Source organism: Trematomus bernacchii, unplaced genomic scaffold (genome assembly GCF_902827165.1).
Source record: "Trematomus bernacchii unplaced genomic scaffold, fTreBer1.1, whole genome shotgun sequence".
Taxonomy (NCBI): Eukaryota; Metazoa; Chordata; class Actinopteri; order Perciformes; family Nototheniidae; genus Trematomus; species Trematomus bernacchii.
Window position 1 is genome coordinate 678,434 of NW_022987565.1, and position 18,670 is coordinate 697,103.

The window sequence follows — 18,670 nt, forward strand, 5'->3', positions numbered from 1 at the left end:
AAAAACATTTAGTGGCACCAGATTGCTCAGTTTCCATTTAAATTGCAGACTATTCCAGGACAGTGGAGCTGCGCATCTAAATGCTATCTTCCCTAAGACAGTCCTAGCAGTTGGCACATTTAATAAAACCACAGCATGCGATCTCAGGCAGTAGCCACTTACAATTCGCCGTGAGATCAGGGAGCAGATGTAGGATGGAAGTTTCCCTAACATGGCTTTGTATATAAAAATGTACCAGTGACTGAGCCTCCGTACAGTTAGCGAAGGCAAACCAGCCCTTGCATACAGGGTACAGTGATGGGTTAATACTTTACAGTTTGTCACAAATCTCAGTGCACTGTGATACGCAGCATCTAACTTGACCAGGCAATTGGCAGGTGCATTCATATAAATCAAATCACCATAGTCCAGCACAGGTAAAAAGGTCACAGATGGCGCATTTCCATTGCAGCGCGTAGCTCGCTTTAAGCGTGCCGTGTCGTGCCGTCCCCTTTTTTGGTTGTGCTTCCACTAGGCCTCGTTCCGGCGCGGCACGGCGCGGGGCCACTTTTTCCCCTCTTTTCTGGCCCTAGAAAATTGTGGTTCTATCGGGGCCAACAAACAGGGCTGAGTCGGGCTGAGTATGCTAAACTAGAGAGAGGAGCGCTGGCAAGAGGGCTAGAACTACAACAAGATGGACATATTTGACCTTGATTTAATTGTAATACACGTTTCAAAATGATGCCGAAGTAACAACATACTGATACCGGTTAGTAAAAACCATGAATTAATGCTTTGTCAAGTCTGCAGACAGACGGCAGGCGAAAAACCTTTTAAAATTCGTGTTTTTCTAGATGGAGATTGGCTAAGCTAACGCAGTATATGCCCCGACCGTCCACACTCACAACAACGGCCTATACAGACATAAATAAAGCAGCGACTGTATTCACCATGACACAGGCAGTCTGTGGTTTGTACTTGTTTAACTTTTGTCGAGTTTCTGAACATATATAAGGAGCTGTGAGCTCTGAGTGCTCACAGCTAACGGCTGTGTTGTGTTTCTGGATTTCTCATTGAAGATGACGTCACGGCTCCGCCTACACTGCGTTACTATAGTAACTACCCCAGTTCCTAAACTGTAATGGAAGCGCAGCATGAAGTGAGTCGGCCCTGTTAAGGCCCAACGCGGCCAAGCCGTACCGAGCCGTACCGAGTGTGGCCGAGGCCGACCGTGTAGTGGAAATGCGCCAAGAGACTAGCCTTTTTCTGGCCTCGAGCGAGAAACAGGACTTGTTCCTGTAGAAGAAACCTAGCCTAACCCTCAATTTTTTAAGCAGGTTATTGACATGACGTTTAAAAGTGAGACAATCATCAAGCCAGATACCAAGGTATTTGTAACAGGCAACCACTTCAAGTTTTATTCCTTGCGTAGTTACAATATCTAAAACAGGCTCTGGTGTCTTTTTAGCTTTTGAAAAGAGCATTACCTTGGTTTTATCAACATTTAAAAGAAGCTTTAGTTCAGAGAGCTGAGTCTGAATAATGTTAAAAGCAGCTTGCAATTCAACAACAGCCTCCTTAATGGAGGGACGTGCACAGTACATAACGGTATCGTCCGCATAAAAATGTAAGGTTGCTCCATCGACATTTTCACCTAAACTATTGATGTAGATGGAGAATAAAAGTGGACCTAAAACAGAACCTTGAGGAACACCATTAGTAATGTTTAACCACTCAGAAGACAGCCCATCAAAATGAACACATTGGGACCTTTCAGAGAGGTAGTTCACAAACCACCCCACTGCATGGCTGGATAAGCCAATACTGAGTAGCCTCTGCTTTAAGATGCGATGATCGACGGTATCAAACGCTTTGGAAAGGTCAATAAATAGAGCTGCACAACTCTGCTTTTTATCTAAAATACTCGCCACATCATTCACCACTTTCATTGTGGCAGTGATGGTGCTATGTTGCTTTCTATAGCCTGACTGATGTTTAGACAGGATGTCATTTGTACATAAAAACACCTTTACCTGCTCACTCACTAGGCGTTCAAGAACCTTAGCCAGAACTGATCATTTAGAGATGGGCCTATAATTATTTAATAAAGTGGCCTCCCCACCTTTTAGTAGAGGCAGGACATACGCTGACTTCCACAATTTTGGAATTGTGTTTGTGCTGAGGGAGAGGTTAAAAAGAGTAGTGAGAGGTGGAGCAATAAAATCTGCAGCTATCTTTAAAAAGAAAGGTTCTACGTTGTCCGGGCCGGCCGGCTTCTTAGGATCTAACTTGGTTAAAGCTTCACGAACAACATCAACAGTAAAAGGAGTAAAACTAAAAGGGTTTTCCAAAACACGTTTTTCAGAGTCACAGACTGTGGTGTCAGAAGCAGAGTTAGTCACAGAATCAAACAGAGAGCCACAGGACACAAAATGCTCATTAAAACAATTTAACATATGGCGCGTTTCCACTACAGTGCGGAGCGCGGTTTAAGAGGGCTGTGACGTCAGCGGCCCGTCTTTGGTTGCGTTTCCACTTGGCCTAGTACCGGCCGGCGGGTCCTAATTCACAGTTTTTCTGGCCTCATAAAATCGCGGGTCTAGGGCCAGAGACAACGAGGCTGAGTCGGGCTGAGTATGCTAAACTAGAGAGAGCATCGCTGGCAAGGGGGCTACAACTACAACAAGATGGACATATTTGACCGTGATTTAATTGTAATACACGTTTCAAAATGATGCCGAAGTAACAACATACTGATACCGGTTAGTAAAAACCATGAATTAATGCTTTGTCAAGTCTGCAGACAGACGGCAGGCGAAAAACCTTTTAAAATGCGTGTGTTCTAAATGGAGATTGGCTAAGCTAACGCAGTATATGCTCCGACCGTCCACACTCACAACAACGGCCTATACAGACATAAATAAAGCAGCGACTGTATTCACCATGACACAGGCAGTCTGTGGTTTGTACTTGTTTAACTTTTGTCTAGTTTCTGAACATATATGAGGAGCTGTGAGCTCTGAGTGCTAACAGCTAACGGCTGTGTTGTTTTTCTGGGGTTCTCTGAAGATCACGTCACGGCTCCGCCTACACTGCGATACTACCCCAGTTCCTAAACTATAATGGAAATGCGCCATAAAGTGAGCCAGTCCTAACGAGGCCCAGCCATACCGAGCGGGGCCGAGCGAGGCCGTGTAGTGGAAACGCGCCAATAGTGGCCCTGTCCGATATAGTGCCAGATGCTGTGGTAATGCACAGAGGTAGCTCATTACGGATATCACCGGTGGATATCGATTTTATGGAGTTCCAACATTTTCCAGGATTATTCAGGTTCTTTGTGGTAACTGACAGATAATACTTAGACTTAGCACTTTTTATTTGTGATGTGAAGCTATTTCTTAGCTGCCTAAAGCGTAGCCATTCTACCTCTGAGCCTGATTTCCTAGCCTTTGCCCAGGCCTTGTTTCTCTCATGTAGGAGACTAGATAAGTCAGCAGAAAACCAAGGGTTGTCTCGTCCCTTCACTCTAAATTTACGCAGGGGTGCATGTCTATATATAATTTCCATAAAACCAAGATAAAAATAAGACCATGCAGTTTCTACATCAGCACACAGATCGATTTTACCCCAATCAAAATCAAACAACTCATGTACAAAACCTTGCTCCACAAAATGTTTTTTGTCTCTCTTAGTGATAATGCGAGGTTTAACCTTTTGGACTTTTGTGTCCCTAATTGTGGCTACAACACAGTGATCACTCAGATCATTTGCAAATACTCCCACAGATAAGTATTTATGGGGAACATTAGTTAAAATGAGATCAATTAAGGAGGATTTATTTGGGGACTTAATGTTAGGGCGAGTAGGACTGTCTATAATCTGAGTAACATTCAGAGAGATACAAAGGTTTTTAAAATCCTCTGACACAGAAGTTAACCAGTCCCAATTAAAATCACCAAGCAGCACTATTTCCTTGTAGTCAAGTTGAGATAAAAGTTTTGCCAATGAAGATAAAGAGTCCTTGACAGCTGAGGGGGGTCTGTAGCAGCCCACCACCATGAGCTGTTGACCCTTTGCTACTTCAATATTTAAGGCTAAAAATTCTAGTTGTTTACTAATAGATTTGGAAACCATCTTGGTTACACAAAACTTATTTTTCACATAAATGGCAACGCCACCACCTTTTTTAGGACGGTCGGTACGATATACACTATAACCATTTAAGTAGATGTCAGAGGCCAAAATAGATTTATCTAGCCACGTTTCTGATAAGACAATGATATCAGCATCAGTCGAGCTCGCCCAAATGCGGACAAAATCTAACTTAGGTAACAGACTGCGCACATTTAAGTGAATGAATCCCAACTCAGATCTAGAAATAAAATCAGCAGGAGTAGCTATCTGACTACTACTGCTACTGGGCGGTCCAGGGTTTAGTTGTACATTCCCTGATAGTAATAATAGCAAAAAAAACAAGCACCTTTTCCTCTTAACCGACACACATACATTGTCATCTGCTTTAAAGTCACCAGCAAACTCCGCGAAAGTGAGATTAGAGCTCAAGAAGCAGTCCTGAAGAACCATCATAGCAGGCAAGTGAGAAAGACAAACATTTGTCGAACTGAATGTCTGTGACAAGGCAACCAGTAATTATTGATTACTTTTTGATTTGATTGATTAATTAATTTATTAACATCTAAAGAATGTTTTTAATTGAATTAACATTATTTTGATTTCCAGAGCCAGTTCGAAAACCACTATTAAATATCATTATCAACTGTGACATTTAAGATGAGATAAGACATAATATATTGATCCCAATTTGGGTAATGTTTTCCTCCCTATCTTACTCTACTGACTTATGACCCAAAACATGCTTGCGGCAATGCTGTTTGGCCTGTTAGCCTGAAGTGACTGTTTGCAGGCAGGATTCAAACCCTCGGTCTCACAGTTATTTAAATATAGACCGATCGCTTTAACCACTGAACTATACAGGGGTTCAAGCAAGCAGGATTTATTTGAACTGACTGGATACACAAATTCTCTCAAAACATGAAACTCACAAAGATAATAAAGGAAATGAAAACATGAAAAGTCCTGTACCTATCTTATTTTTCAAGTTGGTTTGTATGATTGTGTGTCTCTCTCTCTCTCTCTGCCCACCCGTGCACCTGCCTGCCTGGCTTTTTGGTACACACAGAGTCCCAGTTTTACATTATCACATCACACCGTCTTGCTTTCCATATTGCATCATCTCTCACTTTGCCATGCTGGGTCTTGAACCAAAATCCTTCTGACCCATAGACATCCATTGACCCTTAGAGCCAAACAGCCAGACACTTGTCATTAAATGTTTTGCGGGACAGGTTTCTACGTATATTAGGTTTAGAATTAGAGTTACAAGGGGACAACAATATATTGTTAAAGAGCATTTGTTTATCTCATCACAGGGAGTGACTGTCCAAGGCTACCAGCACATCTATCCGTTTTTTACACCACAATTACCCCAGCCTCGTTAGTTCCATAAGATATAGATAGAATCAAACCACAGACCTTCATATTGGTCGCCATCCATTTACCCCTTGACCTAAAGCCACCTGTAGGTTTCAACTAAATCTTAACAGTTGGGCTTCTACATTTAAAGATCATAATCTGTTCTGCTTTTTAAGGACAAAACCCATTACAGTATCTCAAATGCGAACTATAGAAGCAAAGCAGACACGTACATTAGTTTAAAACATGTCTCTCTAAAATTCACTCTCACATGCTGGGAATCAAACCAGCAACCTTCTGACTCTTTGACATCCACTTATCCTTTGAGCCAAAGCACCCTGGACATTTTTCAGTATACTTTTACCGCCACCTAGCGTTTTAGGGGAGCATTACATGGCCATACATGGTGACTGTCCGACCTCCAGCGGCCCGCCTCCTGCCGCTGGCTGCAGCCGGGGATAGTCTCAGGAATCGGGATACTCAGCTGCGAGTGGACTCTAATGACACCCACTGGACGGGGCAGCTCCGGAGGTCACTAACCGGAGCTTTAAACGCTATTTCCCCGCTGAGATGGACTAACAGGACCGGGGTCAGTGAGCTTCAAGCCCAGGGTGAGTTCTCCAAAGCGAGCTGAGTAAATAAATCCCCAGCAACACATAAACAAACTTGTTAGCTTGTTTGCTAACTTTGCAGTGATGTGAGCTAACCAACGGTTGTCACAATGACATGTTGTACCACAGAAACGGACCTATTTAACTTATACATGCTGGGTTAATTGTGAGATTTAAAGTTTAAATGTACCTTAGTGAGATGAATAAACGGAAGCCATGTGTATTAGCTTTAAGCCCCGGGTGAGTTGTCCAGTGCTAACTTTAGCTAACGTTTAATATCACTAACTTTAATGATAAAGATAGCAAAGATAGCTGTTGGCTAACTTTTCACTGCTTTCGGTTGAGCCGTTAAGAGCTCATATATCTTATACTTAAGTACTTATACTTATACCTAAAAGTAAATCTACCAAAAGTATAGGAATACTCTGTTACAAGTAAACAATACTTTGTATACTGAAGGGTAACTTAAGAATTTTACTCCAAGTGACAAGTGTAACTAAAGCCTTATTTAAGTCAAAATCTACAAATTAACTAAAGATATTAAATAAATTTAGTGGAAAAAGTATATGGTTAACCTCTGAATGGTAGTGGGTTAGAAGTACATGGTAGCAAAACATGTTTTTTAAATTACTCAAGTAAAGTACTGAAGTCTTTAAAAAATTGTACTTAAGTACTGTACTTTACTGTAGTAAATCTACTTAGTTACTTGACACCACTGCTACTATTTCTCTTCCTTTCTGTTTTTTTTTTTTAACCATCCAAGTAAAAAATAAGATCGGATATGGGATGGGTCTTTTCCTCAGGCGTTTGCTGATTTATCTGAGAAAATCTGAATCCATTTTATTGGCAAAGTTTGTGAACACGTACCCAGAATTTGTACTCTCAATTTTGTCTTACTACTAACCGATAAGCTTTTTAATTTATAATACTTGTAACATATAGCATTTGTAAACTGGGATATTGTTACTTTTACTCAGGTACTTCTTCCACCAATTTATATACAGCTAAAAACAAGGACAAAAGATCTGGAGAAAGGCAAACACATACAAATGTAACCATATAGTTAAAATACTCAATAATATAGTTTCCCAATTTAGAAAAACCTGACTTAAAATGTCCAAAAAATCAACCCCTTTTTTTATTCGAAGTGTAATGATGAGAGACGTTTCCACTTTGAGTCATTTGTTTGTTTGGCTGCTGCAAATAATTCATGTTTTTTCCTGTTTTATACGTTTTTCTGATTGTATTGGTATCACTGTTTGAGCCAGTTGACATTGGTGTTAACAGCTCGTAACCTCACTTTACCCACCAGTGATTCAGATTTGTTCACTCAGTTGTTTGTAGACTGTGTCCCAGCGTTGGTGTGAGGATAAACTTTGCTGATGACCTCCAGCTGTTGGTCTTTCTAAAGCGAGACACCTGCTGTGTTGATTTTGTTCTGAATCTGTGACTAAAGGAAAGCTCTGCGGGCCGGAGTTGGCCGTGTACTTTGTTTTCCTGGCTTCAGGCTGATGTAGCGATCCGCTGCATTATTAATGTGTGACATGATTTCCATTCAAGGGAGGCCACCCGCTCTGTAACCGGAGCCAAGCTTTTAACTTAGCCTGCTGCTGGTTTGTTTCCGATGTAGATCAGAGGTCTACAGAGCTGAAACGTGACACAGTCGTTTTTAAGTGACCTGGATTGTTGAGGAAAATGTCCTAATGATTTTAACTGTCAACCTTAAAGCATAGGAAATGTGCAAGACCTCTAGATACATGTTAATTTGCCTGTTAGCTTCTTTGGAAATCTGCCTTGACACGGGCAGTCATGGTGAATGAATTAACTGTCGCTCTACTTCGATTTGTTTTCTTCCAAGTCATACAGTATCTTTTACTTTTCCATAAGAAAAAAACCCTGGCATTCCAGTTTCTTTCTTTGCACAACTTTTTCCTTCACCGTTTTTTTTGTATTAACACTTTAAGTGTCTTCCAGAAGAGACTACTATCTGAACATTATGGAACATTATGTCCCTTTCTAGGATCTTTAGGACTTTTGACTAGGGCTGCTCAATTGATCATATTTTAATCGCAATTACGATGTTGGCTTGCAACGATTATGAAAACAACATAATCGAAATAAAATTTATTTTATTTAAATTATTTATTTGATTGGTTTTTCAGTTGAATTATACTTAAAGTGGACCTATCATGCTATATTTGAATAATATAGTGTAGGACCATACCTATATAAGGCATATTTATTTATACTTTTTTTTTTCAAAATACCAAACAGATCATGCATTGTAGCCATGCCTCATTTTGCTCAATTTGACAATTTCTAGCTCTGTTTTTGTAAGGACTGATTCAGTGCGAACAGCACCACCTACAGGCCTGGCATATGTACTACAGCGTCTCCAGCGCTTTCGAACGGCAATGGCCGTGGCTGTCTCCTCCTGATTGGTGGAGTTGGCCCAATAGCCGTAGCGCCACCGTCCTGACGTCAGGACAGTGTTCAAATCTGGATCAGTTTTTATCAGATCCGTTGCAGCCCCTTTTTTAGAGATTTGGGTATGGAGGAAAATAGAGAGGGTTGTGTTTTCTGACACTTGGTGAGTTCCCTGGAACACCGGGGACACATATTCATGTATAAAAGACGGACAAAAGTGCATTTTGCATGATAGGTCCCCTTTAAGGGTTCAGGGTAATCAACTGTTAAAAACATACTGTCCACATTTTTTTCCCTAATACATTTATGTTTTCAAAGTAAATGGATAATCGTTTTTAATAATCGTGATATCAATTATTGACCCAAATAATCGAGATTATGATTTTTGCCATAATCGAGCAGCCCTACTTTTGACTGCCGTGCAGTATGAATGATTTAGTTTTTAATTAGTAGAATTATGCTAATGAGTAGAATTATTACATCTTTTAGTATAGTTCCTTCAAACCCATTCACTTTGTTGACGTTTTGTTATTTTGCAGCCTCATGCTGACATTGTCTATATTATATTATCTTTTTTACCTCATCATTTGAAAAAGTAAAACAGATTTTTTTTGTTATAATTCCTCAAAAAGAAAATAATTAAATATTGCATTTACATACATATTTATTTATCACAACATTGGACATTTTAGCTCAGACGCCTCACATTTCTCTTATCATCTTGATATTTTGTTACCTTGATTGCAACCCCTGGCGGGAAATCAACTCTATCTGACATTATTTGGAAAGGCATGGTTATGATGGCATTGTAACTAAAACAAATACATATTCTTCTGAACTTATAGATGATTAATAAGCCTGTAACCATTGATTAATAACTTCTTCTGTTGTTTCCTCAGCCCCCCCCCCCCCTCATGGCGTCGCGGCTGCTGGACCGTCTGAAGCGCTCGCTGTTTAAAGGCGGTCAGGCGGCTGGACCAGAGCAGGAAGCAGCATGTGGACAGGACGAAGAGGAAGAGGAGGAGTTTAAAACGGGCAGCTGGGAGGCGGAGCTGGAGGAGGAAGAGGAGTGTGTGACGGATCGGCTCGGGGGGACGCTGTGCTTCGACAGCGGAGGGACAGGAGGAGGAGGAGGAGGAGGAGGAGGAGGAGGAGGAGAAGAAGATGGAGGCGAGGGCGAGGGCGAGGGGTCGGGGCTGGACAGCGACTCCGACTTCCTGGGAGAGTCGATGGAGGAGGGGCTTAGCAGCACAGGTGAGGAGGGGTTCGGCTCATTTTACACAAACATTTTCTCTCTGTTTTTGCTATTTTTTATTTATATTTCAACGATATAGACTTAGAGTTACAGGGAGGAGTGAAGGTTTGCAATAAGTGAACAGTATGTCTTGAAACCCTCCCTTTCAAATGATCCTCTTTTTCATTTCTATAATTGCATCTTATACAATTTTCATGAACTTTATACATTAACAAGAGAGATGTACGCTAGTGTAGCCGTGTCTGGTGAATAAAGGAAACCCATTCTGACCATAACTTAGTAAATCTATTCATTCGTAGCCGATTATTACGCAACCATGTTCATACTCTCTTTATAAACGTACTTACTTTTTGTTTGCTAGTATGATGGTTTCAGGTCACTAAGGCTTTATTGTCATATGCACAACAGCTACCGCTCATCCCTAAGATATAACCAACTGCTGTCGTAACGCTGTCCCTGCTGTGGGCCGACGGTTTCTGCTTCTGATGCCACCTGCTCACCTGGCTGTTTTCTCACCTGTCTCGTGTAGATGCCAGTCCTGTGCCCGTGTCTCCTTCGGGCCCCTCCGCCTCGCTCCTGCTGACCCGGCAGCTTCAGGAGAGCTGGAGGTCTCTGCGAGGGTTCGGGGGAGGAAGCCCCTCCTCGGCTGGGAGGCAGCTGACAGACGACCTGCTGTTTGAGGTGACCGACGCCAGCGTGGTGCAGGAGGGCTCCGCTAAATACGTGGTGAGCTCAAACAGTCAGGGTGGGGTCACATGGAGCGAAACGGTCACACACGATAATACCTTTTTTTATTTATTTTTTTCACAGACATAACATAAATAAAACATACATGGAGATACTTACACAACTGCACCTGTTGTACAGCAGGGTTAATCATTCATGCCCTCCTTGGACACCAAAAGGATATACAATTTCTTGATGCTAACGATTTTCATACAGTATTGTGCAAACATTATAAACATATTACAGACATTATCACTCAAATCAACAAAATGATCGCACAATACCTGAACCATTATGATAGTAAGAACCAGTGCTTTACCATCTAGATGAAACCAGTACAAGTGCAGTGAATACAAATAAATGAAAAATAAATAAATACAAAATAAGTTAATAAAGAGGTGCTGCTAGAGTTCTGGTGTTGATGGGGACCCCACACGATAATACTTTATTGTTAAAGTATAACATTGTTATTGTATCAAAGCAGATCCATTGCGACAATCAAAAAAGACAAATATGTAAGACACATTCAAGTGAACAGAAATGACAATATGTTCAAGAACCTTTGACCAAGCCACCCACGCTGCACAAGAGCACCTGAACTCAAACTGCTGTAATTAGGATCTTTTTAATAATTATTATATTTGTGATTGTAATTGTCCTGTCCTGATAGCAACCCCCCCAAGTGATGATCCATCCAGAAGAATTCAATAACTGAGAATATTTCAGTTTTGTTTAACATTAGTGAGAAATGTTTTCCCTCAGAATCAAACAGAAAGGCTTTCTTCTACGGCTGCCTTTATGAGGTCATTTATGAAAATGAAGCAGAGTTTTTCCATGTCCAGACTTGAATATGCAAATAACCACAGTGTGCCACCACAGTTTGTCAGAAGTCAGAAACCGGTATATACTCAAAACAGACACACAGTTAGTTATGGAGAAACAGACTAGTTTTTTCTAGTCACACAGAAATGGTTTACAAAAGTCCAGAGATACAAAACAGCATAGCAAAAGGTCATTTTTACGATTAAACATGAAGGCACCACTACAACCGACTTCTATCAACCTGTTCTTTAAAGGTATGCTGCCTAAATAAACTCTTTACATGCACACACCCTTTTTATACTTTTATCAAAACAAATTTCCAGGCGAGCGACTTCCTGAATATGCAAAAAGATTCTCTCTCTTTCTGTCCTGATCCATTTATATAAAAACCTGTCTGAAAATGAGCTGATCAGATTTTGGCCACTTTATGATGTCATCACGATTTTTTGGCTAGTGTAACCATTAGCCAATCACCAACCAAGGTAACCTGTGTCATATGCGGCAGCACTGTTCAATGTTTCTTGAAAACATTACCCACTGTAGTATGTGACGTGTGAATAAACTCCAACTCTGTATCAACACCACTTGTGTAACTTCAGTTAAATACTTGTGTGTGTGTAGATTAGAAAGAGGTAAGATAAAGGATCTGCAGTATTTTATGAAGTGTTAATCGTACAAAGGTCAGTTTTATACAAGTAGAAGTGTGTATTTACCTGGCTGTCAGTAATGGCTACGCCTCTCTATTTGGACTGGTAGATCTCGGCAGATTGGCAACTTTAAAAGTAGCTCTCGGTTCAAAAAAGGTTGGGCACCCCTGATCTAAAGTAACAGACAGAGAATCAGCACTTTTGAAACAGGGCTGAAACAGAGGGGATTATGGGATGCTGCAATGATCTGTTTGGTGTTTGGAGCCAAACACTTCAGAGACATGTTCTGTATATATCTGAGACCTATAATATATTGATGAAGAACAGTATAATAGTGGACCTTTAATGTCTGTTTCTCTGCAGCTGTACACAATCCATGTGATCCTGTCCGGCGGCAGCGATAAGACTCCCGCCATCATCACTCGCCGATACTCCGACTTCCAGCGGCTCCACGCCACGCTACGCCGTAACCACGGAGACCAGATGGAGCGCGTCTGTTTCCCTCGTAAGTAGAAAGGATTTCATCTGTCCAAGCGTGAAACCATGGATGTCGTTTTCTATGCTCAGAATGGCACACTGGTGACAAATAAAAAGTAATAAAAAACAATGGACAGGCAGTGAATCAATATGTCACCTTAAAGGAGATCTATTTTTTCATTTTATTCTAAATTAATACTGTATAAATAATAAGAAAAATAAATATCCTTTAGGACTTTACTTTTAATTTCCCCTAGTTAAGAAGTCAAGCAATATGGCACCTTTTTTATAAATAAATATTATTAACAAGAAAGTTGCAAAGACTTTCTATATTTCAAAATCTGATCTCTGAAAGGACTTTAATAATTCCTGGCTTGTACAAAGCTGCTTTTTTTGTTGTCTTTCTTTTAGGGCTGCACAAATAATCACAACTTTATCTAAATTGCCATACAGTATGAACTAGTGCGATAGAGATAACCCGCCCTACAAATACAGTGTTTTACAGACTTATCAAAACGTATTTGTTTGGTACAGATCCTCTTAAAATAATCCCACTATTATCAGTTAAAATATTTTCATGGATAATGAGAGTTATGATGAATTATAATGAATTCAATAATCATGAAACCCCCAAATATCCTGAATTATATACCAAATGAGGTCAGCCCTAGTTTCTTCGAAAACTATTAAAACGCCTTTTTGTTGATAAAGAAAGTAAAAATAAAAACCTTAGAGGTAATGATGGCTAACCTGCATGTGTCCTGTTTCCTCCAGCAGTTAAAATCACTCCTAAACAAGCACTTCCTGTTTTGATCTGTGCAGGGAAGAAGCTGCGCAGGAACTTCACGGCGGAGACGATCGCTAAGCGGAGTCGAGCGTTCGAGCAGTACCTGTCTCACCTGTGCTCCCTGTCTGCCCTGCGGGGGGCGCTGTGTGTGAGACAGTTCTTCTACCTGACCGACCTGCAGGCCGCTCAGATGCTCATCAGGTAACTCACACACCAACAGAAACGTTATCTACACATTGTGCTGTCATCCAAGAATATAAACAAAAAGTTCAAATGAACAAAAGGTCGGTTATGCTCAATTTTGCCTGTGATTATGCTGAGTCACAGCTCTGTTAAAGGATAGTGTTTATTTATTTTATTTATTTTTTAATTTTATTTATTTATTTATTTGACAGGGACAGTGCACATTGATTGACATTTCTGTAAATGCGCCAGAGTTAGCCAACAGGCTATTTTTCATCTGCAGTCCCTGGACAGATGTTGAAAGTCATCCTAAAAAAAAAATTAACTTCAAATGACAGGTAAATACAATCAGTAAAACAACATTCAACATAGATGCTTATATTATGATAAAAGCATATATAAAAACTAAACTAAAATACATATTCACAAAGCAGACCGATAGCAACAGGTCAAGGCACATGTACAAACAGAGCGTTGTAAAGTGCAGATTGTGTCAGTGTTGACAGAGCTGATTTTCCACTAACCATGTTTTTAAGTTAGATTTAAAATCCTGCTACGTGGCTAACAGGCTACTGATAATATACATTTCCAGATATGGGGTTTCTCCTCGAACATGTTTACATGCTTTAATGTTAAAAAACACACATTATTTTCTTCTCATCACCGTATTTACACGTTTTTAAAGGCATGTCTCTTTAAGCTCCCTAAACAATGTGATGCACTTTTGTGAAGGTAGTTCTCAATTCATCGGTTGAGATACTTAGATGGGGGCAGTATGTGTTCATATGAAGTTTGTGGGTTGGCAACCACTCCACATACTAACCACTCCACATACCAACATATATGTGCTCAAGTAATGAAAAGATTGTTTTTTTATGATAACTCCACTTTAAAGATATGTAACATTCGTGTAGACGCTAAGGCTGAGCAGTGAATCAATTCATATTTGTTTTTATTTACTTGCTTGTTATAAAAACAGGTAACAATAATGTAGTGGACAAATAAGTAGTACAAAAAAAAGAAGCCTTTTCAATAAAGTCCTACGGATACCCATCCTAATTGAAGGATGAGGTAAAGAAGTGATTTTTGATGCTGTGATGTCCCTCAATTGGGCGTAGAGCCTGAACGCATCTTGAGCAAGTGAGGGAGGAGAACTGAAACTGAAGAGCCAAGCAGAGCCATTCATCGCAGCCTCTTTATAATGTCTATTCTGAATATTTTTTAGAAATAAATGAGGCAGACTTAATTTAATTGTGAAAACGGAAATGTTGAGTGTCCAGGGTTAAGTTTGTGTTGTTTCGTTGAGGGTGGGACGTTACCAGGAGGCCTTGGGTCCGCTGCTCAACGCCAAAAGACTGCAACACAAACTGGGATGGGAGAGTTACTATGACAACCAGTCTCCGTCAGCCCTGCCCCCGGCCTCCTCCCATTGGTTCTTCACCCTGGTGGGGCTGGCGAGCTGCTTCCAGGAAGTGGAGCAGCTGGAGGAGGCAAGGGATCACGTTGACTCCGCCCTGCGTGTCCTGACGCCCCCTGAGACTGAGGACAAGCCCCTCCCACTCCAAGATAAGCCCCACCCACTGACTGAAAAGCCCGACAGGCCACACCCCCTCCTGTTGCCGTTGCTACAGACGGTGGTTCGGTTGTCGTGGCTGACGGGCAGAGACAAGCGGCACTGGGAGGAGCTTCTGAAGGAGGAGGAGCAGAGGGAGGGGCTCGACAACCAGCCAACCGTCAGAGAGTATCTGGTGAAACACATCCTGCAGGAGGGCGAGGGGGAGGGCTAGACACACACACACACACACACACACACACACACACACACACACACACACACACACACACACACTGCAGAGTACAATCACGATGATACAACACTAGTGCTGCAGCCACTGCGGAAAAAACATCTGAGATTTAGAGAATAAAGAATAAGTTATTTGATCAAAAAAAAAAAGGCAAAAGTGAGAATAATATTTCTCATCACTCGGGAAACATTTTAAATATACATTTTAAAAGAAATACTATGATAGTCACGCCTTAGTATTGTGAATTATCTCCTGTATCAAACTTGGCTGTGAATGTTTTGAACGTTTGAATATAAAGACCTTCCTTAAAACTTACTCTGAATATTTCAAAGAAATTACGAAAGAGATATAATAATATAATATTCCTTTCTATTTCTTATGATAAATAAGTCCAAAGTTATAATATCACAAGAGAGAGTTAAACAAAAGAAATGTTGCGATTACAAAGTTGTAATCATATTATAAAGGTGTACATTTCAAGAAAAAAATATTTAGGTCAAAATACATTTCAGAGAAAAGCCACGAACGAGCTCTCGTTAAATTAAGCCTTTTTTTCAAAACGTTCCACTTTGTTTTCAAAATCTCTGATAGTTTCTTCCTAAAAGCTGCTGTTATGTATACTATACATTCAATCATACTTTGAGAGCCTTAAAGCAGTTCATCATAGATGCTCTGACGCTTCACATCAGGACCTTTCCATGATTTGATTCCAAAGTGCGAGCTGCTAAAGTAAAGAGGCAGTCACCATGCAACTTGGCACATAAAGGTCCTATAAATACAAAACAGATATAGTATAACCTATAAGAAGCAGAGGATGAATCGCTAGTCTGTTGGTATATCACAATAATACTTGGTGTCACCACCACCTGCAGGTCAGTAGAATAATGTGAAACCATAAGAAACATTCTGCTTCTACCTGGAGGATCTCTTTAGCACTTTGGAAGACATTTTATAAAAATATATACTTGTCTGACTATAACCAGGACAAGTTACTAAATACCTTACTTTGTTATCAAGAGGACTCAAGGAATGCAATCATTTAATGCACTTTTTTTAAAGAGTATCTTGGATGTGTTCACAAAGTTGACCATTTGAATGAAGCCTTTGCCGGTTGCCAGTATGTCAAATTCAACTTTGAAAGAGGCATTCAATCATCACTCAAACACTTTGCTCCCTGCTCACAGCAAACAATCAGTAGGGTCATATTCACGAGGCACAGTCTGCTGCTTTTTAGGGATGAATATGTTTTAATGTGAGACCTGTGGTTTCTGGATAAGGGATAAAAACAGATGTGAAGACTTAATTTACATGAGCACGAAAAATCGAATGTTTTTTCTATCAGGCGATTAAAAAGGGACAAGATGAAGGTATTACCACTTTAATGAGGGACAATTATAAAGCAATGAACTTGACGGATACATTGATCAGGCCTAAATACGTGTTCAGGTTGTCGCCGTATTCCTTTGTTCACATCGTATCAACTTGATGGCGTACAATCGGCTCACTGGAGAATACAGGACACATCACTCCTCCAGTCTTAATAGCATTCGGAGCTAGGGAATGTTTTGCTTCAAATATCCATTTAATGGGCTGTGGAGATGCTTCACAACAAGTACAACATTAGCACATATAGTATACTAATTGTATATTCAGCTTTACTACAACGCTTTGTCTTCTCATTTCCTGCTTCTTCTCGGCGCTTCACTTGGTAAAGAATCTCAATTCCTCCTCAGAAATCAGGTAATAGAAATGGTAATATCGTGGCTGTTATTGACGAGCTGTTTTGCACAAAGCTTCAGAGCCAATGGGAATCCTATTGTGGTAATACGTATATTTTAAAGTACAAATATACATGCATAACTTGAAGTACATGTGACATTTAGAATAAGAAGCGCGTTTAAAGTAATGCAGCTTGTAATTCTAAATGGCTGCGTTTATATAAGGCTTTACAATTTGATGCTTTTCATTCGAAGGTCGGATGTTGATATGAATATTAATCCGCTTGCTCAGTTTACAGCGCCATTCAAAGTTTACTAAAAATGTAAAATCATTGTGACTGCTAAATATATTTAAGAGGAGGGGATGCCACGTAACACATGACAGAGCACTAAACAGGAAGCTGCATTCGGACACTCGATGTTTCATAACTCAGAGATGCTTTCATTGCGGTTGTGTTTTTGATGCTGGATGGATTTTGAGAAGCTGATATTTGTTTTTGTTTTGTTTTTTGAGCCAAGAAAGTTTTAATGAGGCCTCATGCAAGAACTCTTAAAGGGACAGTTCAACCCCAAATTATAAATACACATTTTTCTTCTTACCTGAAGTGGTATTTATTCATCTAGATTTTTGTTTGAAAACTTACTGAAACTTATCTTGAGTTACTAGTTCATGATTTCTTCAAAGAGATTTTAAAAAAGTATTTATATCCAAAACCTGTTTCCTTGTTGGTCAGGTTTTACCATAAAAGTGCTATACAACATGAAACTACAACTTAAAACTGCACAAAGTTGTAGTAAATCAGCATGTGTGAGTTCAACAACAGTCAAATTGACACACCTGGGATTGCAATGTAAAGTTGAATTGATGAAAACAATTATTCAATTAAAGGAAAAAACGTTATTAATGCTAATTGATGAACATGATGGACGTCTCAATGATCTGGCAAACTAAATACTTTTTATATTGTAGTTTAATTTATATGTATTTATATTAATTTAAAATAAAAAACTACAAATCCATGAGTGTCCAATAAGTTGTTCTTGCATGAAACCAACTATTTTCTTTGAATTTTTGGGACACAGTTTGGTTAAAAACTAATATTTTGAGTTGTTAAATGAGTTTGATGACGGCCTCTGGGCTTAGTGTGCTTTTTAACACTAACACTTAATGCTGCATGTTTGCAAAATCCTTAGTAACACATTTTTTTGGGTGTTCTTGTTGTTGTTATTGTTCTGACTAAAGGTTTACTCGGTCAGTTCAGAAATGACCACATACTGTTCAAAGTTCATTTCAAATATAGCAACATTTATTCAGATAGAAAGGGTCTCTAGTTACATTTTGAACAACAAAACTCATGTGAAATAATATTGTAAACTCCACTTCTCCACATGTACCTGTTCAAGTGAAAGAATGTTTCACTTTTTAATTCTTTTCAAAGAGCCGGTTTGTGCTTGTTGTGTTTCAGTTTGAGAAGTGTGTGTGTTCGGCTGCATTTCCTCTGAAAACCAAACATAATTTAAACCACAAACAGCTCAGTCTGTGAAAGATGAAACTCATTTCCTCCCCGTTAACCCTTTAAACTCCTCTTCCTCCTCTCAGTGGAGATGCAGCCCGTCTGTCTGTGTGGAATATTTTGTACAATATGGACTTAGCAGAACAGCTTCATGGAGCGATATACAAGTATATTTTCAAGTATCTTTTATGGAATAAATTTGGTTAAAAAAACAAACTGGATTTCT

General features: G+C 39.8%; 1 protein-coding gene across 1 annotated transcript; it reads left to right on the top strand.

The window, feature by feature from the left end:
• Positions 1-5,931: 5,931 nt before the first annotated feature.
• On the top strand, positions 5,932-15,350 carry snx21 (sorting nexin family member 21). The gene is made up of 6 exons (XM_034125529.1): positions 5,932-6,083; positions 9,410-9,764; positions 10,295-10,491; positions 12,324-12,465; positions 13,260-13,425; positions 14,714-15,350. Exons 2-6 carry the CDS (start codon positions 9,425-9,427, stop codon positions 15,192-15,194), a joined length of 1,326 nt encoding a protein of 441 aa, XP_033981420.1. The 5' UTR covers positions 5,932-6,083; positions 9,410-9,424; the 3' UTR covers positions 15,195-15,350.
• Positions 15,351-18,670: the final 3,320 nt, after the last annotated feature.

What these genes read in the sequence shown, in the direction of transcription:
- snx21 (XM_034125529.1), top strand. Translation starts at nt 9,425, where the DNA reads ATGGCGTCGCGGCTGCTGGACCGTCTGAAGCGCTCGCTGTTTAAAGGC. An exon ending in GGAGGGGCTTAGCAGCACAG is followed by an intron (nt 9,765 to 10,294) that starts GTGAGGAGGGGT and finishes TGTCTCGTGTAG; the next exon opens with ATGCCAGTCCTGTGCCCGTG. An exon ending in AGGGCTCCGCTAAATACGTG is followed by an intron (nt 10,492 to 12,323) that starts GTGAGCTCAAAC and finishes GTTTCTCTGCAG; the next exon opens with CTGTACACAATCCATGTGAT.